The sequence below is a fragment of the Tenrec ecaudatus genome, chromosome 4 (assembly GCF_050624435.1).
Source record: "Tenrec ecaudatus isolate mTenEca1 chromosome 4, mTenEca1.hap1, whole genome shotgun sequence".
NCBI classification, from domain to species: Eukaryota; Metazoa; Chordata; class Mammalia; order Afrosoricida; family Tenrecidae; genus Tenrec; species Tenrec ecaudatus.
The window spans coordinates 24,675,257-24,701,776 of NC_134533.1; the positions used below are offsets into that span (position 1 = coordinate 24,675,257).

Sequence of the window (26,520 nt, forward strand, 5' to 3'; positions counted from 1 at the left end):
GGACAGTCTGCCCCAAGTCAGTCATTGAGAATCTGAAAGGACAGTTCTGTCTTGTGTATGGGTCCCCGTGAGTCAGAGCGGCTGGCTCACAGGCAGCTGGTGTTCTGGGACAAGCTGCAGAGCAGCGGGCTGCCTGAGGGCACCTGTGAAGCCACTCACAGCCGCCGCCGCCGTTAACAGTAAGGTCTTCATTAACTCTGCATACTTCCACAGGACTTGTATCAGAGATGACCTTTATCTTTGTATTTTTTATTATTATTACTTGTAATCATTTTATTGGGAGCTCGTACAACTCATCACAATCCATGCATCATCATTGTGTAAAGTACATTTGTTGCCATCGTCATTTTCAAAACATTTTCTTTCTACTTGAGCCCTTGATTATCAGCTTCTCATTTGACCCCTCCCTCATGAACCCCTGATAATTTATAAATGATTATTTTATCTTAAAAAAATCATTTTATTGGGGGCTATTTTTTCTTATCACATACACTGACCCATGTCTCCCTTCACCCACTTTTCTGTTGTCCGTCCCCCTGGGAGGGGGTTATACATAGATCATTGTGATAGGCTCCCCCTTTCTCCCCCCACCTTCCCCTTCCACTCCTGGTATGGCTACTCTCAATATTGGTCCTGAGTGGTTTATCTGTCCTGGATTCCCTGTGTTTCCAATTCTTATCGTTACCTGTGTACATGCTCTGGTCTAGCCGGATTTGTAAGGTAGAATTGGAGTCACGATAGTTGGGGGAGGGAAGCATTAAAGACTAGAGAAAAGTTGTATGTTTCAACGGTGCTATACTGCCCCCTGACTGGCTCATCTCCTCCGTGACCCTTTAAAAGAGACACCGATTCGCTCCCTATTCAGAAAGCAAAACTCAAGGAACCAAAAGTACAAACTTTCTTAGGTAATTCAAGAAACTGCATTTCTTGCAGTGATCTTAAAACCAGAAGAACCTAAGCCTTAATATTCTTAGCATCCACTGTCTGTATGAAGCTAACAGTCCTCTGCATCTAGAACAGTACTAGTTATGTGCCATCCTTGTGGTTATTGAGAAAGTAATCACGGAGGTACTTTTTGAGGCACTGTGATCGAAATGAGGCCTGCAGGTTGAGAAAGGCTTTTCACGACTGAGAACAAAGCCCTCCCTATAAAGTGCACAGACATCCAAAGATTAAGGCTGATTGAGTGTGCTAATCAGCATATAGTTCTAACTGCTTCTGTGGTTCTAAGATGGGAACAAAAAGGCCTCAAGCATTAATAACCTTCTGGACATGGTCCAGTGAAATGAGTAGTTCTGTTCTTTCCCTTTATCAAACACAGAATGAGTTTGGAGGGAAAAAAACCTTCATTCGAGTTTTCATGAAAGCCTATACAGATTAGTATTCTTAATATTTTTTTTTATTTTTTCACCAATACTTAGTATTTTCCTTAGTACGCATGTTAATCATTTGAATTTTTCTAACTATATTTAGCAAAGATAAAATCTGATCTCTGTATGAGTTATGGCACATGACTAATTTTAAAAATAGATGACTAAAAAGCCCATTGGCCTAGCAAAAGGCTAAATTCTCTGTGCTTATAAATACTTACTGTCTGCGGAACTCGGCCCAGGGGAGGATAGCAAGTGTTGTTCTCAGAGGTGTTTAGTGGCCGGCTGCATTCTCACGAAGCCCCAGGGCCCATCGCTAATCCTAACGTGTCCCTGTGTTGTGGGCTTTGAAACAGAACCCTCAGCTAAGTCCTGATTTGTTATTCGTGAAGTACACAGAAGTGGGGAAGCATTTGATGGACAATAGAAATGAAATGTCCATCTTGAACACGTTAAGATTTCTAGAAATTGACAGAAGCTCTTCACAAACTTCTCCACTCTCTCTGATAAAATGGTGCTCTCAAACTCACTGCCATTTCTGACCCGTAGTGACCCGACCGGACAGTAGAATAGGCCCATCTGAGTCTTCCAGACGCTCTGTGGGGGTCAGAGCCTCACCTTTCTCCCTTGGAACCACGGGTGGCTTCAAACTGCTAGCGGCGAAATGCATAACCAGTATGCCACCAGGACTTCTTTAAAAGTTCCTTGTAAGGGTCTATTTATAAATAGGCCATTTTATAATATCTGGACTATAATATTCGCCCAGACAAATTTGGAAAAAAAAATCAAGACTTTCTCCGATGCCTAAAGGTGAAGCCTTTACTTTTGCCCTTGCCCTGACCTCTGTGTTTACTCTGTCATGACTTCTGCTCATCTTCCCCGTAGCTGCTGGCCCACACGGCCGGGCAGTAAAAGTGCAGGCGGTTTCCTTGGTGGCTCCTTTTAGATGTCCCACAGTTTAAAGTTGGTATTATCAGCTCTCTTGGAAAATGGCTTAAATAAAAGCAAGCTTGCATCCAATTTTAAAAAGTTAAAGCAGTTCTATAATGTTCTTCCAAGATAGAACTCAAAATTTAAGCTTTTACATTCTGTGGGAGAGCCTTGTTTCCTAAGGGCTGGGGAAGAGAAATGCTATAACTTCACTTAAAAAACACACACCAAAAACCTTTTTATGGAGATGATGTTGTCAAAAGAAGCAAGAATATTTTCCATTTCAAAACTTTCCCTAAAAGGGACATTGCAGAGCCTCCTGGTGGCAGCAGTTCTTTGTTGCCAGCGGGCCCTCATTGGAGATACCTGCAGACTGGGAGGCGCTTCTGAAACCAGCAGAGCGGAGCTGTGCCACTCACTTCCCGGGGTTCGTTTGAGGCTTTACTACAGCGGTTCTAAGAACAATAAAGTGCTGAGCATTTAAAAAAAATTCTGTACTTAGACACATCTTGGATTCTAATTTAAATTAGAATCTCTCCCTAATAGTTAATTTGCAAATACCTTACATGTGCGTTAGAGAGCCCGGATGTATTCTGAATTAGTAGGGCATTTTAGATGAAGAGATTCCATGACTATGGGCCTGGCGATGTTTTCTCTGGTTCTCAGTTCAGATGAAATGACTGCTCTGTGGAGTCTTGGAAAGGTCTGTGCAAAGAAACCTGTGGACAGCAGTTCTATAATAGTGAAGGCAGTGGAGAGAAACTGACCTGCTGGCTGACTGTCACGCACTCGTCCGTCACTCCTTCCTTTTTTTAAAAAAAATTAAAGTATCATTTTATTGGGGGTTCTTACAACTCTTATAACAATCCATGCATCAATTGTATCAAGCACATTTGTACACAGGTTCCCATCATCATTTTCTTTTCTTATTTTTTAAAAATTATTTTATTGGGGGGCTCATACAACTCTTAAAACAATCCATACATCCATCCATTGTGTCAAGCACATTTGTACATTTGTTGCCATCATCATTTTCAAAACATTTTCTTTCTCCTTGAGCCCTTGGTATCAGCTCCTCCTTTTTTTCATGCACACCCCCCGTCCCACCCTTTTGACCCCTTGATAAATGATAAATTGTTATTTCCATATCTTACACTGACTACTGTCTCCCTTCCCCCATGCTTTCTGTTTTTCGTCCCCTGGAGCTGGCGGTGTGGTTATGTGGCAATCTTAGCTACCAGTCCCACTTCCTCTCCTCCTCGTCCCACCTTCCCCCTCCCCTTTGGTATCGCCATTCCCATTTCTGTTCGCTTCTGCCCAGTCCGTCCATAGCTGTCTGAATACTCACACAGGTCACTCGCCAGTGGCCAGTGGTTCTCAGGACTGAGTTGCATTTTTCCCCAATGTCTGTGCCATTTGCCCTTATAATTAAATTAACTTGCAGTATTATAGAAGCCCTGGTGGCAAAGTGGGTCATGCACTTGGCTGCTAACCCAAGGTCAGCAGATCAAAACTACCAGCTATTCCTCAGGAGAAAGGTGAGGCTTTCTACTACTGCAAAGATGTACAGTCTCAGAAACCCACAGAGGCAGTTCTGCTTTGTCCTAAAGAGTCGCTAGGAGTTGGGATTAACTCAGTGGCAATGAGTTAAATGCCATGTCATAAGGAGCCCAGGACGTGAAGTAGGCTGAGTGCAAATCAAAAGTTAGCCTGCTTCCTTAAAGAATTACAGTCACGGGGATAATGTGACACCTTCCTTCTCTGCCCTATAGGGCCATTTTGAGTTGGAATCAACATGACTGGAGTAGGTTTGAATTTTCATTTATTGCCATATTAACTATACCATTTAACTATAAACCAGTAGATTATGAAAAAAAAACCAAGCTATATCCATTAAAACCACGTTACTGTTTTGGGAAAAACTTGATACAGGGGAGCTACTTAAAAATGGCTCCCAGACCTCGGACAGTATAAGACATGACAAAATAATAATCTATAAATTATCATGGGTTCATGAGGGGGGTGGCAGGGAGGGAGGGGGAAAAGTTAGCTAATACTAAGGACTCAAGTAGAAAGCAAATGTTTTGAGAATGATGAGGGCAACAAATGTACAAATGTTCTTCACACAATGGTTGGATGTATGGATTGTGATGAGTTATATGAGCCCCCAATAAAATGATTTTTTTAAATGACTCCCAAAAGAATGGGGTAAATTGTAGATGCTCAGGAAGATTCTACATTTCCGTTGCTTCAGTGTCTGAAGTTCATACCATCATTTAAAAGAAGCAAAATGGTGGAAGGGTGGGGAATGCCTTGCAGTGACAAGTTTGTGTAAGAAGGACATTGCAGCACTCTGACCCTCAACCTTGCTTCCTGAAAGCAAGGAGGACTAGAGCACTTACTGGTGGATCACACCGCAACATGAAATCTTCACAACTAGGTCAGTAAGCAATATCATGGTAAGTAGAGGAAAGATTGAAGGTGTCAAGGATTTCATTTCACTTGTATCCACAATCAGTGCCTATGGAAGCAGCAGTTAGGAAATTAAATAACATACTGCATTGATAAGATCTACTACAAAATCTGTTTTAAGTGTTAAAAAGCAAAACATGCCATTTTGAAGACTAAGATTCACCTTTCCCCAACACATGGTATTTTCAGTAGCTTCATGTGTATGTGAAAGCTGGTCAGTGGATTAGAAGACTTTAAGAAGAATCGGTGCCTTTAAATTATGGTGTTGGACAACCGCTGAAGACAAAGTGGGTGAACAACTAAATGTGGTGAAGAAAGCTGATGGTGCCCATCTATCAAAAGAGATAGCGTCTGGGGTCTTAAAGGCTTGAAGGTAAATAAGCAGCCATCTGGCATAGAGCAAGAAAGCCCACATGGAAGAAGCACACCAGCCTGCGTGGCCAACAGGTGCTGAAGGGATCAGTTATCAGGCATCAAAGAACAAAAAAATCATGTCATTGTGTGCTCACCTCCCTGATATGATTGCTGAAGACAAATGTGTGCATAAGCAAATGTGGTGAAGAAAGCTGATGGTACCTGGCTATCAAAAGATATAGCGTCTGGGGTCTTAAAGGCTTGAAGGCAAAAAAGCGGCCATCTAGCTCAGAAGCAACAAAGCCCACATGGAAGAAGCACACTAGCCTCTGCGATCACAAGGTGTCAAGGGATCGGGTATCAGGCATCATCAGAACAAAAATCTTACCATAGTGAATGAGCCAGGGGAGTGCGGAGTGGAGACCCAAAACCCATTTGTAGGCCACTGGACATACCCTTGCAGAAGGGTCTTGGGGAGAAGACGAGACAGTCAGGGTGCAATGTAGCAACGATCAAAAATACAACTTTCCTCTAGTTTCTAAATGCTTTCTCCCCCCACCCCCCATCACGATCCAAATCCTACCTTGCAAGTCTGACTAGACCAGAGGATGTACACTGGTACAGATAAGAACTGGAAACACAGGAAAGCCAGGGTGGATGATCCCCTCAGGACCAGTGGAGTGAGTGGCGATACTGGGAGGGCATAGGGAGGGTGGGTTGGAAAGGGGGAACCTATTTAAAAGACCTACATTTGACCTCCTCCCTGGGGGACAGACAACAGAAAAGTGGGGGAAGGGAGATGTGGGACAGAGCCAGATATGACAAAATAATAATTTATAAATTATCAAGGGTTCATGAGGGAGGGTAGAGTGGGGAGGAAGGGGAAAAAATGAGGACCTGATGCCAGGGGCTTTGATGGAGAGCAAAAGTTTTGACAATGATGAGGGCAACGAATGTACAAATGTGCTTTACACAATTGATATATGTATGGATTGAGATGGGTGGTGTATGAGTCCCTAATAAAATGATTTTTAAAAAAGTGGGATGATGCCATTTATATTTAATTCATTTTTTATACACTTTAAAAAATCCCCTCATATTGTACTTAACCTTAAATAAAACATTGTTTAATGATATTTTTAAAATATTATATGCCATCTATATAAAGAAAGAAAGAAAATGTTTTGAAACCGACTCTGGTAGCAATTGTACAATACTGTTTTATGTGATTGATGGAATGTTATGATATATGTAAGAGCTCCCAATAAAATATTTTTTTAATTATGGTGTTAGAGAAGAATATTAAATATACAATGGACTCTCAGGAGAATGAACAAATCTACAGCTAGAATGCTCCTTAGAAGCAAGGATGGCGAGACTGTCATGTGTACTTTCGACGCAGAATCAGGAGGAACCAGGTCGTGGGGAAGGGTAGCATGCTTAGGAAAGTCGAGGATCAGCAGAAGACCCTGAGGAAGGTGAGGAAGAGGCAGGACTGACTGCTTTTTGTTGTCCACAGAGTCGCTGAGCAACAACCACCTATGGAAACATATGTCCAGTTCTTGTCACAATGTTATAAAGTGAATGTTTATTTAAGTGACAGTGACGTGCTTAGATATGCATATATAATTTGCTGGTTCACATGACTTTTTCTCTTATCTGAATAACTACCGCTCATTAATAAGAGAACTGTTGCTTCAAGATATTGAAACAGAAGTGTAATCTTGGGGCATTTAATTTATTCACACCACAAATATTTATGGCTTGCCTATCATGTGCCTGACATTCCACATGGCTTCAGTAATGAACAAGACTCTTCTGAAAGGACTTACCTTCTTGTAGCATGTTACTGAAAATAACAGTGCTTTGAATAGTAGTAACTGTCTCCATACTTGTAGAACAGTTAGTAAGATAAAATCTCATGTTTGTCTTGAAGGTCAAATCCACATCCACTTGTGGACTAGCAGTTTTCAACCCTGCCTTGTCCTCTAGACTAACCTAATGAGCTTTTGGAAAATGCTGTATCCAGGCCCACATTTTAAAACAATTTAGTTAGAATTTGGGGTAGTAGGACCCACACATACAAAGATGTGTGAGGAGGAAGTTGATACTGTCCACCTAAATCTGATGACACTAAACCAAAAGAGGTAGTTCTATCCCCAAGTCTCTAAACTCTGCCTGTATCTCCAGACAGCTACATATGGTGTTGATTTGTCAATTATTGATTTGTTTGATCTTAGTAGAGAAGAAACACAATATGTAATTTACAGAGAGTACGAGCATATCAATACTCTTAACTTTTAGCTTTGCTTTTTAGAAAAATATAAAAGGAAGATAATGAGTTGGATTGAAACTCATCAGTTGCTCTATCCTATGTAAGTCTGCCACTTCTACCAATATGTGTTTTAGTTTTCAGAGGAATTTTAGTGGGTCAGATTCTTTTTAAAAAGCATCCTATCTTTTGTCTGCTTTAAAATATTAATGTTCGGTTTATATGAAACACTGATTAAGGTTGAAAATGCTGAGCCACTGGGTTCTTTTTTACCAGTCAAAGAATGTAGTTACAATGAACAAATTCTCACTGGTGTCAAAGGTATTGAAAATACCTTTAAATAAATTCTCCTAAGAAAGATTATATTCATACTTAATTTTTAGACCCAGAAGCTTTGAAAGTTAACATTAATTTTTTCTCTCTTTCTAGTTGCTGCAAAATGTAGTTGGGATTGTTTTACTTATGTCTGCTTCCATTTTTATCACTCCAAATAGGACGGGACATTAATAAACTGCACGTTAAGATACTCATTTCACTAGGAATCTTCCGTCGTCGTTGTGCCTCACAGGTCAAGTGGAAACTTTTGATTCCAAGTACATATATTTTAGAAAGTATTTGATTCCTTCTGATTATCTACAAGATATGTAAGAAACTGAGCGATGAAACCAAGCATTTTTACAAGACACTATATCAGATTCCAAAATACACAATACATTTTAGTTACGTGTTAATTGAAAGCGTAATTTTAAAAAATCATTTTATTGGGGCTTGTACAGTTCATCACAATCCATACATCGGTCCATTGTGTCAAGCACATTTGTACATTTGTTGCCCTCATCATTCTCAAAACATTTGCTTTCTACTCGAGTTCTTGGTATTGGCTCCTCATTTTTCCCCTCCCTCCCCACCTCTCGTTCCTCATGAACCCTTGATCATTTATAAATTATTATTATTTTGTCATGTCTTAAAACTGTTCGATGTCTCCCTTCACCCACTTGAAAGTGTAATTTTAATAGTCCAGTTTTGCCCTTAAAAGAAGAATGTTTTTCAGGAGAAGGAGATGTTGACAGGTTGAAGCTCCGAGATTTTCACTTCATTGTATGGAGAAAATATTGAAGCTGTCAAGGGTTTCACTTTACTTGGATCCACAATCAACACCCATGGAAGCAGCAGGCAGGAATCCAAAGAACGTGTATTGCATTGGACAGATGTGCCACACAGACCTCTGCCCCATGTCAAATGACCTCTTTCCAAAGCAAAAGATGCCACTTTGTAGGCCGAGGTACACCTTACCCAATCCGTGGCATTATCAGTCAGCTCATGTTCGTGTGAAGGCTGGTCAGTGCGTAAGGAATGCCGAAGAAGAATTGATGCCTTTGAAATGGTGTTGGTGAAGAATAACCAATGGTCCATGGACTGCCGGAAGAATGAACAAATCCATTTTGTTTTGGTTTTTTGACTATTACAAAAGTTTATTTAACAAAAATACGGAACGTGATAAATGGATATAGCCTCATTTTCACACTAGTAAAGCAGGTCCCTTGGAGAGCGGGTGTGTGGCAGCAATTGATGCAGACTGTTGAATACAGCCGTTACTTATACTCACTCCAGGACTTCTAACATGATGCTCCAGTTGCCTTGTATGACCACCATTCTATTATTGTCCTGTTGTCCACTGGTTGCCATCTCCACCCTTTCAACTATCACAAGATTCATAAAGGGATCAAATCCCCGAAGGAGCCCATGGACATGTGTGTTAGTCTGGGTACTTTAGAGAAACAAATCCACAGAAACTCATGTGTAAGAGAGAGCTATATATAAAGGTTAAGTGTACATCAAGAAAACATCCCAACCCAGTGCTGCCCAAACCCACAAGTCCAACATTAACCCATATGTCCAACACCAATCCACAAAGTCCTCCTGCATCTCACAAAACACATGCAATGATGCCGACTGCAGGAGGAAAGCCGAGTCAGTGAATGTGTAAGCATCTCAGCGCTGGCAGGGGTGTCCACACGGCTGGCTGCTCCAGAACTCAGGACTGCATAGGGGTAGGTCTGTGGCTTCTCCTCAGGGATGTCTTGTAGGAAGTGAGCCTTGCCAGCTAAAGCAGGGAACTGGCTAAGGCAGCTGCACCCTGGTCCGACCATCAGAAAGCAAGAGACCCAAGAACTCAAAAGATGAGGCTCACTGAGCCATTTATCCCTCCACCCTTCAATAACCCCACATGGGTTTATTGACCAGGTTGGCACAATAAACTGCCTCAACATGCCTGCCACCATTGAATTTCACTGATAACTTCTTGCCCATAAATTTTTTCAACTTGGGCAGATGAACTTTGCCCATTGTGTCTTCTCTGAAGGTTCAGCGCTGCCTTGAAAACCTGACCACATCCATTTCGGAAGAGGTTCACTCGGAATGCTCCTTAGAAACACGGATGGCACCACTTGGTCTTACTTACTTTGGATATGTTATCCAGAGGAACCATTCCTTGGAGAAGGGCATCATGCTTGCTAAAGTTAAAAAAAAAACTAAACGCAAAGCGAGGGTCAATTGTAACTGACAGTAAACCTATTGGGCGCAGTAGAACTCCACAGGGCTTCTAAGTAAGACTGTAAGCCTTTACTCCAGCACAAAGGCTCATCTTTCTCCCTTGGTAGATTTGCACAGCGTGTGCTCAGCAGCCCAGTGCTAAAAGTGCTACACCACTAGGACTCGGGGTTGCCATGGGCTGGAACCTATTTAATAGGGCCAACTCCAACAGCTGCGTTTCATCCTAGGGTTGCCTTCATGTGAAGGACTCCTTCACTGCCCCTCCCAGCACATACGCACATGCAGGGACACTGAAACTCCACATACGCGAGTGAGCACACATCCTCTGAAGATGCAACTGCTAACTTTACCTTTCTACGGTCCCTTTCCTTACCCATCATGGCAAGCTGCTTCAGAGGGTTGGTCAGAGCTGCTCACGAAGGGGTTTCTTAAAGCCTTGTTAACTGAAAACAAAAGAGAACAAACATACTTAAAGATTTACTAGCGATTATCTGGCTTGATAAAGATTTCAGAGGCTTCACCGGGACAAGTGATGAGAACGCCAGTAGACGTAGAATGTTCTCTTACCAGCACTAGTAACTATGAGCAATTTAGCCACATGAACAGCTTCTATCCCTAACTTCTGTGGAAGCTAAAATATCAGTGCCTCCTATGTTGCACTGAAACTGGTTTTAGTTTTGTAAGATAAACTTTTCTTCCAATTAAGAGTTCAAAAAAACGTTTATAATGAGTTGGAGCCATATAATGAGACTCTATGGCTAGTGTATTAGTGAAGAGGTGATTTCTGGTGATGGAAATTCTTCTCAAAGTTAAAGCAAAAGAAGGATTTTATTGACTCATAACTTGTTAGTTCAGGGATGTACAGGGGCGTACCCCAAAGTAATCGGAATCCCTCTCCCAAAGCTATATATTTAAATTTTTTACAAAACAACCGTATCACCTTCAAAGTACTCTCATTTGATAATGCATTTATCAAATCTGCAATTCCATTCTTGGAAACATTTTTCAGACTCATCTGTTTGGGTGGCTGACAAGCACCTCCCTTGTTTTTTTTAAATTTAATCTTTTTATTGGGGCTCATACAACTCTTATCACAATCCATACATACATCAATTGAGTAAAGCACCCTTATACATTCATTGCCCTCGTCATTCTCAAAATTCACCTTTCACTTGGGTTCCTGGAATCAGCTCGTTTTCCTTTTTTTCCCCTCCCCTTCCTCCCCACTCCCCGCTTCCCCTGCACCCTTAATAGTTTATAAATAATTACTTTATCTTATCCTACACTGCCCGGTGTCTCCCCTCACCCACCTTCCCATTGCCAGAGAGGAGGTTACACATAGATCCCCAAGATCGGTTCTCCCTTTCTACACCCCCTTCCCTCCCGGTGTCGCCACTCCCACCGCTGGTCCTGAGGGGTTCTTCCGTCCTAGATTCCCTGTGTTTCCAGATCCCATCTGTACCACTGTGCATCCTCTGATCTAACCAGGTCCGCAAGGTAGAATTGGGATCATGATAGTTGGAGGGGAGGAAGCGTTCAAGAACTAGAGGAAGGTTTTGAGTTTCATTGTTGCTACACTGAACCCTGAGTGACTCATCTCCTCCCCACTACCCCTCTGCAAGGGATGTCCAGCTGTCTACAGATGGGCATTGGGTCCCCATCACACACTTCCCCTTATTCACGGTGATGTGATTTTTCCCCCCGCCTTTGTTGGAGACCTGGTCCCCTCTGCCCTTCACAATCACCCATGTTGGTGTGCTGCTTCCATGCACCGCCCTTGTGTTTTGTTCACCTCTTGTAAGTCATAAAATGGCTGTCCTTTCATGTCCCTCTTCATTCATGGAAACAAAAGTTGCATGGAGTGAGGCCAGGTGAGTAAGGTGCGTGAGGCAAGAAAGGCATGCTTCTTTCTGCCCCAAACTGGCACACTGAGGTGACCGTGTGAGCTGGCTCCTTGTGGTGGCAAAACCAGTCCCCCATCTGCCACAAATCAGGCCTTTTGTTGTCCCACACTGCTTTGCAGTCTTTTCAGAACCTCTAAATAGAAAGCTTGATTACCCGTCTGACCTGGTGGATGCACTATCCCCCTCACATCAACAAAACAAATGAGCATGGTCGTAATCTTTGATTTCACTTGATGAGCTTTTTTGGGGAGAGGAGGGGACAAGGTGACAATGGTGTCTTCCACTGACTAGATTGATGTTTGGTTTCAGGGTCATAAGAATAGTACCATGTTTCCTCACCAGTAATGACCTTGGAAAAATAGTCTGGGTTGCTTCAGAGCACACATGTTTCCAAAAGCTGCTCGCTCTATTTCCTGGTCAGTCAGAACCCGAGACATAAATTTTGCAGTGACTCTTCTTATTCCCAAATCTTCCATTAAAATTTGTTGAACCAAGACCAAGTTCCAAGATAGTCCAGATAACATCTCCATCTCTTCAATGGTCCGTTGTCGGTCTTAAAGCACAAGTGCATGAATTTTGTGGACATTTTCATCTGTTTGGGAAGCTGACAGATATTCAGAATGAGGTTTGTCACCAATTGACATTTTACCTTTTGAAGCGATAAACCACTTTTACACTTGACTTTTTCCCATAGTGCTGCCCTTGTAAGCTGCGTTCAATATCGCAGCAGTTTCTGCTGCATTTTTCCCAAGCAGGAAAGAAAATTTCACAGCCGCATGCTGTTCTTTTAAATTGGCCATCACAAAAAAACAAGGTTCAAGCGAAACTGCTATTAACAAAAAAAACTCACTGTGACCAGAGAGAACCTTCCTAGGCGATGCCACTGGGTGCACTAACTCAAAATGAGTTGCTCATGCTCACCTATTGGGAAAAATGCATACTTTTTCAGGTTTTTTGGGGGGGTGCCCCCTTGTATTAACTGGCTTCAAGCATGGCTGGACTGAGGTTTTATCTGTGGTTTAGGACAGACACTATTAGGAGACCCTGGTAGTACAAATCTTTAATGTGCTTGGCTGTTGATTGAAAGGTTGGCTTTTTGAATCCACACTGAGATGTTTCACAAGAAATACTTTGCCTCCTACTTCCAAAAAGATTCGTCATCAAAAACCCTAAGGAAACACAGTTCAACTCTTGACACACCTGGGGTGCCATGAATCAGGATCAACCCATAACAGTTGGTTTTGTTTTCTTAGACCCTATTAACTGGTCTGACCTTGTTTTGGCTGGTATCACAGGAAGAACTTTGGGGAGGCTACCTTTGTGCCAGGCTCTACTAGGATGAAATAGCTATGGGAGCAAAGAGGCTCGACAGAAACACGCTTGTTGGACTGGTCAGTGTTCCACCATTGTGGAACATTCCTTATATCTGTGCAGAAGTTATTGTTCCAGCTCTCTCTCCTGCACATCTGCCACGTGATCCTCCTCTACCCTCCTTTCTGTTTGTTGTCTAAGTCCAATCCTTCCTCCCATCTCTTTTCTTCCTCTGATCCCTTCTCGATGATGTGAAAGAGCGAAGACTGGACAATTCTTGGACCCTTGAGTTAAGATATAAAGCGCATCCTCTTTCTTTAAGGAAAATAACTATAGAGTGGGTTTGAATGTTGATATCCTTAAAAATGGCAGGTTAAGTCAGAGTATCTTATCCCTGAAGTGACCTGGGGGCTGGAGGTCTGGGCTTGGGGGCTTCCCGTGTGTTCTTTTGTGCCCAAGATGGCTATGAGAATGGCGGTAGGAGGTAGTATTAAATGTTTGGTTTTCATTCCTGCTGTCACTAGAAGAAAAATGACCTAACTATATTTTGGGCCCCCAGGCAGCACTGAAATGACATGCCACCTGCTGACCTAATCCATTTCATTGCTGGTACTAGGATAGCCGAAGCACTTTGCTCAATTTACAATTGACTATTTACTCTCTAAAGCAGCAATGATCGGATCTAGCGTAAGAAATCACACACATGTATTAAGAATTAAAACTTGAAAGGTACAAAGTTACCCTTTTGGGGAGAAGCCGTCTCAGTGTGGTGTGTTGCACTAGAGACTGCACATGCTCTTAGAAAGCTACTTTTGCTACCCTTCCCGGGGCCGATGGTGTGTGAGCTGCTGATCTACCGAGGAAATTTGAGATAACAGAAGTGTTCCCCAGCAGCAGCTGAATGGCGCAGAGAATGAAGGCTGTATTTATCTTTAGGTAAAATTTGCAGTTGACAGGGAAGAAAATCTGTACAGCGTGCACGCAGGTGAACTCATTGGTTCAGCAGCTGCTTGTGTGGTAAAGAGAAGAGAGGTGGGGGTACAGCTGTTGTCCTGTGCACACACTCAGGTGCTGGGCCCTTTGTCTCAGTGATGCCAAGAGCCACATATGCTAGGGATATTCCTATTTCTTTAGTCGTAATTGCACAAAACCCTTTTTTTTCTCTTCCTCATCACGATGAAGTGATTAAAAAGTTTTAAATTACAGTTTGGGGAGGTTGGGCTCTGCCCTAGAACACTTGTATTTAATGGTTTTGTCTAGTAGTGCAGTTGATGAATAAAATTATAGAAGCACCCACTTCGCTCCATCCCCGGAGAGGCTTATATGAGTAAGGCACATGCTGGCAGAATTAAGGTGTCTGCTTCCAGTTCAGCCCTCTTTTATTTCGTGTTGCTTTCTGTGATTCGACAGCTGTGGAATTTGCTTCCCTGCATGGGCCTCTCAGAAGCCAGCTCTCCTGCTCTCCCCACCACGCTCACAGTCAGCAGAACAGGGAAATCACACTGATCAGCACACCACTCAGTTGATCAAAGGAAGCCAGCCGCTTTTCTTCAACAAGACCCAGCGGTATTCGTCACCATGCCTTCTCCTGCCGTGAGCAAGGCCACTGGAATGCTGCAGGCAGCACGTGCCTGTGTGTAAAAAGCTGCTTCTGCCCCCTTACCTTGGCCCTGGCCGTGGCCTAGCAAAGAAAGAAACCGCCTTCCTGGCCAGTCTCTCTCCTTTCTCACCAGCGGCCTTCCCTGGTGGCGGTCCCTGCTCTACTGGGGAAAGACATGTCAATTTTCTTTCAGTTGCAAAACAGCAGAGCCCCACAGCAAATGGAGCATGTGTGGACTACATGAAATGCAGAATGGTCTTTCTTTGGGTGAGTTAATCATGGGCCTGACAAATCTACAAAATCAAAATCAGTCACTTTTCTTAGTGCTTAATCTCTGATTCCGTTGCTCTTTACTGTTTGCTGGGTCACCCTGTGTGACTGGCTTGCGGAGAACCTACAGGTCTCAGTGCTCATTTGCCGCCGTTTGTTACGCATGGCTCCGGCGGGTATAGAATGCCCTTTCTTGCAAGCAGTTGGCATTTCAGTACAGTTTACAGTGTGGAGCAGGGAAGGGACCCCCTGAGTGGGATGGTGGCTGTTCTTTGTCACTTACAGCTGTGTTTGGCAAGCCGCAAGGAGAGTGCCGTGGCAGCTGGGGCGAGCAAAGGGAGAAAATAGGCTGCTGCTCTCCCTTCCTCGCAGGTCCCTTCTATCGCCCACCTTCTCCCACCTGACCTTCAGGTTTGCTTCTCTTCCCCTTTCAGAAGCCATCTGTTTCCCTCCACCAGTTCTATTTGGCTTGCAGATGCTACTGTCCAGGAATACACTGTCTTACAGCTAGCCTGTGCTTGACCTTACTGAATGTGTGTGATAGGGCTGTGCTCAGCCTGATCCTCTGAAGGGGGATGGGGAGAGCCTGGCATACAAAAGTTTGCAAATATTACACAACAATTCCAGAGGCTTAAAGGGACAATGGAATCTTAGTACCTGGGCGTGAGAAATGATACAGGATTCTTCAGATCTTGGCCCTGCAAGTTCTGCATTACTTTGAATTAAAGATGGAGCATCATTCGTCTGTGTCAAAGGCTTTTATGTTCCCTCGACCTTGACCTTGGCCTTAGCTATAGCTTAGGCAAGGAGGGGAGAAAAAAAGGAAAGTTTCCCAAGAGCCAGTAAGCCTGTCGAAAAACTTGGTGGGAAGCATTTTCAGCCCCGTTGTCAGAAACACAGTTGTTACTCTGCAGACCTAGGTTAGCTGTTCCTGAGCAGGCACCCAGTGAACGTTCTCCCTGCCACAGTCTCCCCTCCATTATCCTCTCCTCAAGCAAGGAGCCTTTGGGGAACAATGCAGTCTGATTCTTTCTCAAGTGTTCAGTTGGCGTATCTTTTATGCTTGGGGTAGGGTGTCAAGATTTGTCTCAGTCCAGGCCTCACTGGAGTGAAATTAGTTGGCCCCAAGCTATTTATTGGTTCATTTTTTGAACCGAAATTCCGAGGGACTTCCAAGGAAAAGCTTTTATGGAGCCTGTTGTTTAGTTCACGAGCAACAACACACACACACACACACGCACACACACAGCTTAATTCTGACAATTTCACTAATTTAATATTTCCTTAAATATAATTTAACAAATTTTATTTGTTAAAAGAACATGTGTGGTGTTACAGCTGTCATAATATTTGAGGCCAAATACTGATCTAATGTGTAGCGACTGGTTTATTTCAGCATTTTTAAGCTTATTTGACCCTAAGAGGTACTGTTTGTCCAGCACCAAGAGTGGTATGCCTCTCTGTGTCCTTGTGGTCATGATCACATACCATCATAACCATTACAATTGTATTTTTGCATAAGAAGGATAGCTTTTATTTGAGCTTCCTTTAAAATTTAAAAAATATTACCACAAATAACAGGGCGGTGCCCATTGGCTAACCCATAGACAGTACTTAGAAGAGCCTGGCACCTCCAGAATATTAGACTGTTCTTGAGTGTCCATTCTGGACCCGGATGATCACTAACAGGTGACTAGCGTTTGAAAGCGGTTTACCGGTCTTTTTACTCATGTTTGCCAAGATGCAAAGTAAGGAGTCACTGACTGACTACCTTAAGAATGTTGCGCTAGGGCATAGTTCTTCAGTTTTAAATGCCTTGCCAATGTCTCAGGCAGTTTGAGAAGTTGAGAAGCTCAGAAAAGGAAAAAGAAGTAAAACTGTAAAGCTTAAGCAAACCGAAGAAGAGATTGTGCTTGTAATGAAATTAGCATGCCATGACGAAAGAGAGACTCACTGCATTCCAGATGGATGGAGTCTTTCCAAAATAATAACAAGAGGTTCTGCTTCTAGTCAAGATCAGGTAAGCTCCTATTAGACCGACATTCTGTGGATGACAGCTACAAATTCTAGAAAAAATATAAAAGGCAATTCCCTGAAAATACTGTAAAGCAACTGAAAATAGGCAGGTTCAGAAGGAGACTCCATCGTCGATAGACTGGCATAACGCATTCGGTGACTTTCCTGGTTTTTAAAGTCATCTGGCCTGAGGACAGGCTCTTGTTCGTGAAATGCTGATAGAAAACCTGTAGACTCTCTGGTCTGAAGAACCAGAATTTAGGGCAACCACGGCAACTGAAAAGTGAGCAATGAATTCTGAAAATGAGAGCCCGGGAAATCCCCTATATAAACTCTGCACCAATCTCTGACTGACCAAGCAGCCTAAGGATAAAACAATTAAACCAAGACAATGTTTGCAGAGTTGAATCTAATCAAATTGATTACTTACTAACACAAGTCAATACTCTTGAAAGAATCGAAGGAGTCCAAAGTCTTTACAACATGATATTCACAATGTGTAGGAGAGAATCTAAAATTCCTAAACATGCAAAAGAATCTGGAAAATGTGACCACCCTCAAGAGAGAAGGCGATCAATGAAAACTAATCTCATAATGACCAAGATGTTGGCTTTAGCATACAGGGACATTAAAGCAATTATAACTGCGTTCAGTGGAATAAGCTCCTATTGAATAAAAAGATAGGCAATAATTGTTAAGTAAAGAGCATATTTAAAAAAAATACCATAGGTATAATAATACCAGCTACTATTTTTTTTTTGGAACAAAACACTTAAGTGCCAGGTATCATAGTCATTGATTTGTATGTGTTACATAATTTACTATTCACACAGGAAAAGTGAGAAATTGCAGGTATTTCCATCTTTATCTGCATTGTTCACAACCCAGGAACATCCTGTGCCCTATATTTGTGGCATTCCGATTTCTTGAGAGTGGTGATTAAAGGAAAATCTCTAAAGAGGGTTCTTTGGAGGAAGGTAATCATGAAAAACAGACAGACAAAATGATAAAGAAACCCTGGCTTAATCTAGAACCTAGATTTGCATGATAATCTACAACATACTTTACATGCGCCCTTCAGTGCCCTCCTCCACAGTTTGGAATACAGCAAACAGGGATTTTGGATTTGAGTTTTCCCAGAACCAAGCTCTGAAATAAGTATTTTGGCACAGTTTCTTCTAATCTTTAGTATTTTCCTTTCTCTGTAAAATAGAAAGTCTAGAATAGTGTTGTCCTGAATAGTTTTTGCGATTTTGAAGTATGCAAGTTTATTTTTATTTTCAGAAGGATTTAGGTTTTTTTAAAAGATTTTATTCTCTGCTTCTAATCTTTTTTTTTTTTCTTGTATCAGTTCCTATCTAGTCATTTTTGTGTGTGTCTTTGATAATTAATCCTACCCCTTCAGTGTTATTTGGGAGAGTTAGGTATTCTTTATGAGCTTTGCCAGTTAAATATGGAGCTCAGAGGTTTTTTCACATTTAAACTTAAAACACAACTGTTATCAACTTGATTCTGACTCATAGCAACCCTATAAGATAGGGTTGAACTGCCTCTGTTGATTTGTGAGACTGTAAATCTTTTTAAAATCATTTTATTGGGGGCTCATACAACTCTTATCACAACCCATAGACTGTAAATTTTTACAGGAGCAGAAAGTCTTGTCTTCTGCCCACAGAGCAGCCTGTGGGCTTGAACCACTGATCTTGCAGTTAGCAGCCTAATGTGTAACCCACTGGGCCATCAGTGCTCTTGCACATTGGAAGGCTTCTAATTCTATAAAACCAAAGATCATGAAGATGGCACCAAAGCAGACAGTGTTTCATTTGTTATACACGAGATCGACATGGCACGGAGCCGGTTCCATGGACAGCAACTTAAATAACAGTTGTCTATAACCAGCACCCTGCATTCTTAACTTGCCATTTCAGGGAAAAAATTGGTCTTCTTAGAAACTTCTTTCACCCAAAAAAAGTCAGTGACATTTTACTTTCTTTGATGATAAAGGTGGAACAGTAGTTAGGTGTTGGGCTGCCAACTGCAAGGGCAGCGGTTCAAAACGACCAGCTCTCTGAGGGAGAAAGCCTTGTCGTTGAGGGAGTTGGAGTTGGATGGTGATGAAAGGAAGTGGTAGCAGTTTGAACTGGGTATCATCAAGCAAAGGAATGACACTGGACCCTTGCAAACCATATAGAAAGTCTGACTCTGAGTGGCTTATAGATCTAAATGCCGGAGCTGAAGCTGGGAAACTTTTAGAAGGAAACACAGTAGTAGATCTTTGTGAGTTTGGGTTAAGTAAAGCCTTGTTAGAGAGGACATCAAAGATGCAAGAGACATTGCCAGACTGAAGAACTCTCGTGATCACAAATGATCCTCCCATAGCTCACAGGACTGGAGAAAATATTTGCAAATCATATGTCTAATAAGGGACTTTAATCCAGAATCTGTAAAGAGCTCTTAAAACTTGTTTGTAAAAATATAAATAGTATACTTTTTAAAAAGACAAATGATCTGAATAGACATTTCTCCAAAGAAGAGACACGACTAGTCAACACACCTATGAAATGGTACTCAGCATCATTAACAGAGAATTGCAAATCAAAACCACTTCCCACCCACTGCCCCACACCCACTGCTCTCGAGCCAGTTCAGGCTCATGGCCACTCTGTAGAGCTGCCCGGAAGGTTGTCCAAGCTGTGCAGAAGCGACTGCCTCATCGTTGTCCCTCAACAAGGCTTTCCCCCATGATTGGCTTGAACTTTGGACCTTGTGGTTAGCAGCCCAGGGCTTAATCTACTGGACCATATGGGATCCTTCACGCCCACTAGGGTGGTTTAACAATAATAATAATAAGACCGTAATAAGCATTGGTGAGGATGTGGAGGAATTGGACAGTTACTGTGGATGTAAAAAGATGCAGCACTTCAGAAAACAGTCTGGCAGTTTCTCAAGGTGTTAAACATAGAATTACCATATGACTGAGCAATTCCACTTTTAGGTATCCACCCAGGGAGTTGAAAGTTTATATTCACACAGGAACGTATGCACGAGTAGTGCTCATGGAAGCATTTTTAATAGTAGCGAAAAAGGTTGGGGTAACCCAAATGTTTGTCAGCGGATACATGGATAAATCAAGTGTGGTATCTCCACATAATATCGTCCAACAATAAAAGGAATGAAGTACTAAATACATGCCACAGCACGCGTGAACCTTGGAAGCGCCACATTAAGCACTTAAGCACATTAAGAAGCTAGCCACAAAGCCTACATGCGTGTTGCAGTTATGTGAAATGTCCAGAATAAGTCAATACCTAGACAGTGCATTAGTGATTGCCCAGGCCATGTGTGTTAGTGGACGCTGGCCAGAATGGGAGTGATTTTCATGTGTACAGGTGGTGAAAATGATCTAAAAGTGGTCATAGCTAGACAACTGTCTGAGTATGCTAAAGCTGATTTGTACCCTTTAATAGGGAGAATCTTATGGTTCTGCGTTCTGTCCCCCAAACCTATTAAAAATGAATTCCACGTATTTCACATGGTTAGAGAGCACCGAATTGCCGTTCCTAAAGATGTGGTGGCTCAGCATCTGTCCTCTCCATATCATAGTACAGTAACTTCCTTGAACGGTGCTTCACTGTTTGCTCAGTTTTAACACGCTTTATCCTGCAGACGTCCAGGTTGGAGATGAAACTGGTGTATGTAGAGATGAAACGATTCACCCAGTAAATGGTATATATGGAGTCTGTCATCTCCGGCTTCTGATTCCTAGTCCACCACACAGTTGGCCAGAACAGTGTCACAGCACTGCAAGGAAAACCAAGGTGCCCTTGATATTCTCCAGCTTCCGGGTCATGCTTAACCCTCTCGCGTCTTGAATATGACCAGAAAAGCCCCTCACCTCCCCTGCTTGAGTTTCCGAATCTGGAAAATAGGAGCGGAAAGTTCTTGAACTTCCTGTGTCGTTTTTTCTTTGTCGGTTTGTTTGTTTTTAATCTAGTAAAAAGGAGCTAGAAATGTCTCTATCTCTGTGGACTATAATAATGACTAATTATTAAAAGACAATTACAAAGCATTCTGCCAGACCATATAAATTCTTTACAATAAACCATCGAGGAATATTGTTTCCCTCGTTTATGTTGCACAACCTCAGCAGGATGTAATAATAACCACTTATATCACTTTTCTCTAAGGAGCTCAAAGCACTTTACAGACATTATCAAATTAATCCTCCCTACATCCCTGTGAGTTACAGAGGAAACAGGTATCTGTGAAGCTGGAGCCCAGAGAGGCGAAGTAACTGCCTTAAAGCCTCCTTCCTTTCAGGCTGAGCCGAAACTACACTGATTGCTCATTTATTTGCTGCTAGTGATATTTATCTGGTCAAATGTATTTATTCTCTCATTGCTGCCTGCTAAACACTGGGAAAGGGGCAGGAGGGTTGCCTGAATCGCCCTCTAAAGTCGCTTTGGATTACGTTGCTTAAACTTTATTGAAGGTTAAATAGAGCAGCTTATCTTGGCCTGCCCTTGTCATCCTTGATCTAGGCCACAAAACAGTTCACAACTCCCAAAGTATGCGTTTTTGACTCACGCGTCCACGATGGGGAGCATGGGAAGTGTGTGTGTGCCCTGCTGTGTGGACAGAACTCCTTGATGAGGCTTCTGAAGCTCCCTCATTCAGCCAGACCCTCTGCATGGAGTGAAGGCAGACTTCCTTCCAAGCCGTCGAGCTGTGCAGTGTGTTTACATGTAGAAAGCTCATTAACCATCTGGATAACAACTGAGAGCTTCACTACCATCATCATTTAATATTTTGGTTTTATAGCTTAATCCTATAACCTGCCCTGTGACAGAGTAAATGCTCGGGAAACGTGCGTGTCAGATGATTAGTACCTTTGGCTGGAAAGGCCTCTTGGAGAGTGCCACAGAGCATCCTCTGATGATCATGCACTAGAAAGCCAAGAGCAGCCTGACCCGACTCAGCTGCCGGGAAACACGACACGCTGGCCTTTTTTTTTACTTGATAAAAGAAGTCTTGAGTTCTTGGTGAGTCTGCCCTGGAGAGGTTTTGTGGGGTTTAGGGTTCTCTTTGCCATCTTCATCATCTTTGAAAAGAAGCACGTCTGTCTCCCTCCTCAATTTGATCTCCCCTGCACACGAGCCTGTTGGTGCAAGGTCCTGTAGGGAAGATGGTCCTCGCACTCTTGGCACTGGCCTGTGCGCAGTTAATTAAGCCTCCAGCTGTGGACCTGGATTCCGCTGCCTCTGCTCATTGATGTGTGTGAATTAGCGAAGCACATGTATGCAAGCTCAGGTGCACTCCTAAAACAAACCCGGAAAATCGCAAAATAGGAATTTGGGCAAAGTCTTTGGCTTTTCAATAAGCTTGGTAATAAGCCAGAGTGCTCACGGAGATATGCACTTCTACGATAAGATGGCCCTTTTTTGTGTCTTTTATCTTTTGTTCCCAAAATGTAGTGAATTTTTTAGTATGGTGCTTTATTTGTGTAAGCAAGAAAATGGAGCTAGAGGTACAATTCAGTGACCAGCAGGTCAAAAACAAACAAAAAAAAATGTCTCCTTCCTTCCTTGTGGTCACAACCCAAGAAGACAGCTGAGAACTGGAGGCTTCTAAGGCATCCATCAGACTGACCTATCCTTCATGCCGTTTTGAAGGCTTAAAGGAGAGCACAAACGGCCAGAGGAAAGCTTTCTGAACGTTGAGTGACCTCCATGGTTAGGAGAACAGAGAGAGTAATGATTCCTTTCAAATGTGCAGCAAGACGGTCCTATTTCCAACCATTCATTTTGTAAACACCTTGTAGTGCTTTGGTATTTGTCATGGTTTTGTTTAATAAGAAAACTTTATTTTAGTAGCTCTTTCAATATTTTTTTTCCATTTCCCTACTTGCTTACTAGGGTAAAATATAGCAAGTAATCCTTCTGAGAAATAAATGGAGCCTTAAAAAGATAACAGCCCCTGAATCAGGCAGCTCACTCTGTCCCTCTTTTCCTCCATTTCAGTGTATTTCAGCAAGTTTGTTTGTGTAAAACCCATCAGCCCAGAAGTATTTTTCACCCCTGTTTTGTGTTGCTATCTTGTATAACGACATGTGCTAATGTTTGTGGTGGGAAGAAATAAGCGCCCAAGGGAACGGAGTCTTGCATGATAAATAGAGAACCTGTGGTACAGATTTTGAGGGGGAGAGGTCGAGAAAGGCGTGAGAATTGAAGTGGACTTGGGTTGAAGTAGCCAACAAGCATGACGGTATTCAAGCCAGGGGAGCCACTTTAAGGCAGGGATCTAGGAAAGAGCATGGGTCATAAAAACAAGCTTAAGAATGTCGTGGTGTGTTAAATATTTTTTCATGAAGAAATACTGGGAATCAAGTGAGGTTGAAAACAGTCACATGAGGCTGAATAGTTGATGTTTTGAAAGCTCTAAATGTGTACGCTGATCTACTTAGAAATAGACTTGCTTAGCTTGGATGAGTGGGCAGCCAGCGTTTGGAAAGCTTGGTGTGCCCAAGCCTCCACCCACCCCCCACCAGCCCAGTCCTGTGAAGATGTCCAAAAGGCAGGCCAGCTCTGCGGAAGGGGTGATGAAGGAGGAGCAGGAAGGAGCCCAAGAGATCGGCCAGGTTGTCAGCAAACCTGTGCCTGCAAAAGGGGAGACAAAGCCAAGAAGGCAGCAGGGAAGGATACATCTTCAGACAGAAAAAGTGCAAGCAAAAGGGAAAGGGGAGCAAAGGGAAAACAGGCCGGAATGGCTAAGAACTAACGAAGATTTACCTGCTGAAAATGGAGAAATGAAAAACAAGGAGAACCCAGCGTCTAGTGAAGCAGGAGAAAAAGAAGCCAAGTCTGATGCATGTGTTCTACCACGTCCTAGCAATGAGCATCATTATCTCTTGTCTTGTACAATCTCGAGGAATATTTTCATCAACTGTTTCGTAAATGCAAATTCTTTAGTAGCTCTAGGTAAAAATTTTTTAATTAAAAGATCACTTTATTGGGGGGCTCTTAGAGCTCATATAACACTCCATACATCAGTTGTATCAGGCATATTTGTACATATGATGCCATCATTTTCTAAACATTTACTTTCTGTTTAGCCCTTGGTATCAGCTCCTGTTTTTTCCTCCCTCCCCATCGTGACCCCTTGAGGAATATACATTATTATTATTATTATTATTATTATTATTATGAAACATTTTTAAGAAGGAAGAAATTCCACTTCATCCCATTTTTTAAGTGTAAATAACCAGTGAGATCATTTACTGTTTGTTTATTATTTGGTACAACCAGAAAATAATGGGATATTGAATTGTGGGAAGATCTGAATGTCAGTGTAACAGTCCTTGAGATGGAGGGTGGTTTTTGGTATCCCTAATACAAAACACACTTAATGGCATTTTGAAGTCACTATCATGCATTTGTATGACTTGAACAATTTAAATCTTTTCCATGGGTTTGGTTTTAAATTAGTCATTTTATTGGGGCCTGGGGGTGCTCTTACAAATCTTACAACAATCCGCTATTCAGTAGTATTAAGCACACTTGTACATATGTTGCCATGAACATTTCCAAAGTACTTTCTTTCTATTTAAACCCCTTGGTATCGGTTCCTCTTTTCTCCCCTCCCTGCCTGGGGCTTTGTTTTTGTTTTTAGTAGGATTGTGTTTGAAAACCTTTCCCTCACCCTGGCTCTCTTGTCCAAACGGAGTACATTCTATAATACTGTCGATTGTGGTAGTCCTAGTCCAGTTTTCCTGATCACTTTGTTTTGTGCTGTGAAAGGTCGAAATTGGAGTGTGTAGTATGTGAGTTAGAGGTCTTACGATGTAGCAGCTTATCAACATTTTATGATAATGGTACTTCATATCCTCTTACAGAAAAATTGCCGCCAAATTTAAAGCTGAAAAGTCACTGGAATTGAGAAGAGAATTGTTTAACTGCATACCATTCCAGGATTTTGGTGCATGCATTAAGAATTATGTGCAAATCGTTTATAATTTCTCTGTACTGATCCTCGAAACAGCCAATAAAATACTAGTTACCAAAGAAAGAAATAAAAAAATAGACTTGCTTAGAAGAATTGGAACCTCTTTTGAATGAAATTCTTTAGGATTTGAAGAGTGGATGGAGTGTGTGTTTGAAGGATAAGATCTCATTGCTTTGTCTGTTTTGCCAAAATAATATATTCATAGAATGAAATTATTTCACCTGTAGAAGGAAGCAGGTCGGGTAAGAGATAAAGTGTTTTTCCTAAAAAAGGAATTTTGTTTCTTAATTGTAACATCTTGGCTGTTGTGCGTATACATGAGAATGAAAGTGGTGAAACATCTCACTTAACTTTGGACATGATAATCCAAAACCAAACCCACTGCCAACAAGTCATTTCTGACCCTTTATGACCCTAAAGGGCAGGATGGAACTGCTGCCGAGGGCTTGGTAAGCTGTGACTCTTTACAGGAGCAGACCTAATCTTTGTCCTGAGGAATAGCTAATGGGTTCGAACTTCTGACCTTTCCATTTGTTAGCTGCTCATTGCATGACCCCCTAAGTCACCAGAACATCTTATCAGGAAGAACCGATCCTTAGAGAACATCATGCTTGGTAAAGTCATTCATGCTTAGTCAGCAAAAAAGGAAGATAACCCTCAAGGAGATGGATTGACCCAGTGGCTGCAACAGTAAGTAGCTCAGCTAGCAAGAATTCCGAGGGCGGTCCAAAACTGGGATAGTGTCTCCTCCTGCTGTACATGATTCAGAAGTGGGTCAGCAGCACCTAACAAGGGAAAGGACAGGTGTCATGTTTTAAGAGTTTGTGAATCCGCCTCCGTGACTCTGAGACCAGAAGATCTAGATGGTGCCTGGCTACCACTACTACCTGCGCTGACAGAGGGTAGCATTAGAATATCCTGGGTTGCGGGGCCAGCCCCAATCCCAACCACGTGGACACCACCCCTCCTCCCCGAAGAAGTCCTGCTTGGACAGACAGACCATAGGGCCAGGCCCACCACGAGACATGACATCCCTCACTGACCCATAGTACTTGGAGGGACAACATTGGATGCACAGTGCCGGAATTGTGCCCAATCTGATCACACTGGGTGAAATGCTACAGGCGTGCAGCAGAGCACCAAGGGGAGCAAAGCAGAGTCCCTGGGGAATATTAAAAGTAGACTTTGGGGCCAGGGCATGGCACCCCATCAGACTTGACTGGAAGACACTCCTAAAGGTTAACAAACAGACCTGGAGATTTTTTTGTGTGTATTCGTTGGCTTTGTTGTTGTTTGTTGTTTGGCTCTGTCTTGTTTTTGTGCTCATTATTGTCTCTGCAAGTCTATCTAGATAAGATAGATGATATAAACAATCCAGAGGAGAAAACAGTTGGACAGTTCCAGCAACACAGGAGCAGGAGGCGGGGGGTGGGGGTGGGGAAGGAAGTAGGTGTTAACAAACCCAGG

At 42.4% G+C, this 26,520-nt stretch overlaps 2 protein-coding genes across 19 annotated transcripts in view; one reads left to right on the forward strand and one right to left on the reverse strand.

The window, feature by feature from the left end:
* PHF21A (PHD finger protein 21A) overlaps positions 1 to 26,520 on the forward strand; it is a 204,878-nt gene that overhangs the window by 75,681 nt on the left and 102,677 nt on the right. The window lies entirely within an intron of this gene.
* Positions 9,001 to 9,744, reverse strand: LOC142446603 (small nuclear ribonucleoprotein G-like). Its single transcript, XM_075548356.1, has 2 exons — positions 9,669 to 9,744; positions 9,001 to 9,149 (listed from the first exon to the last, which is right to left on the reverse strand). Exons 1-2 carry the CDS (start codon positions 9,742 to 9,744, stop codon positions 9,001 to 9,003), a joined length of 225 nt encoding a protein of 74 aa, XP_075404471.1.

Excerpts from the sequence above, each read along its gene's own strand:
- LOC142446603 (XM_075548356.1), bottom strand. The coding sequence starts at position 9,744 with ATGGGCAAAGTTCATCTGCCCAAGTTGAAAAAATTTATGGGCAAGAAG. Across the intron at positions 9,150-9,668 it reads GAAATTCAATGGTGGCAGGC|ATGTCCATGGGCTCCTTCGG; the intron begins ATGTTGAGGCAG and ends AGACTAACACAC.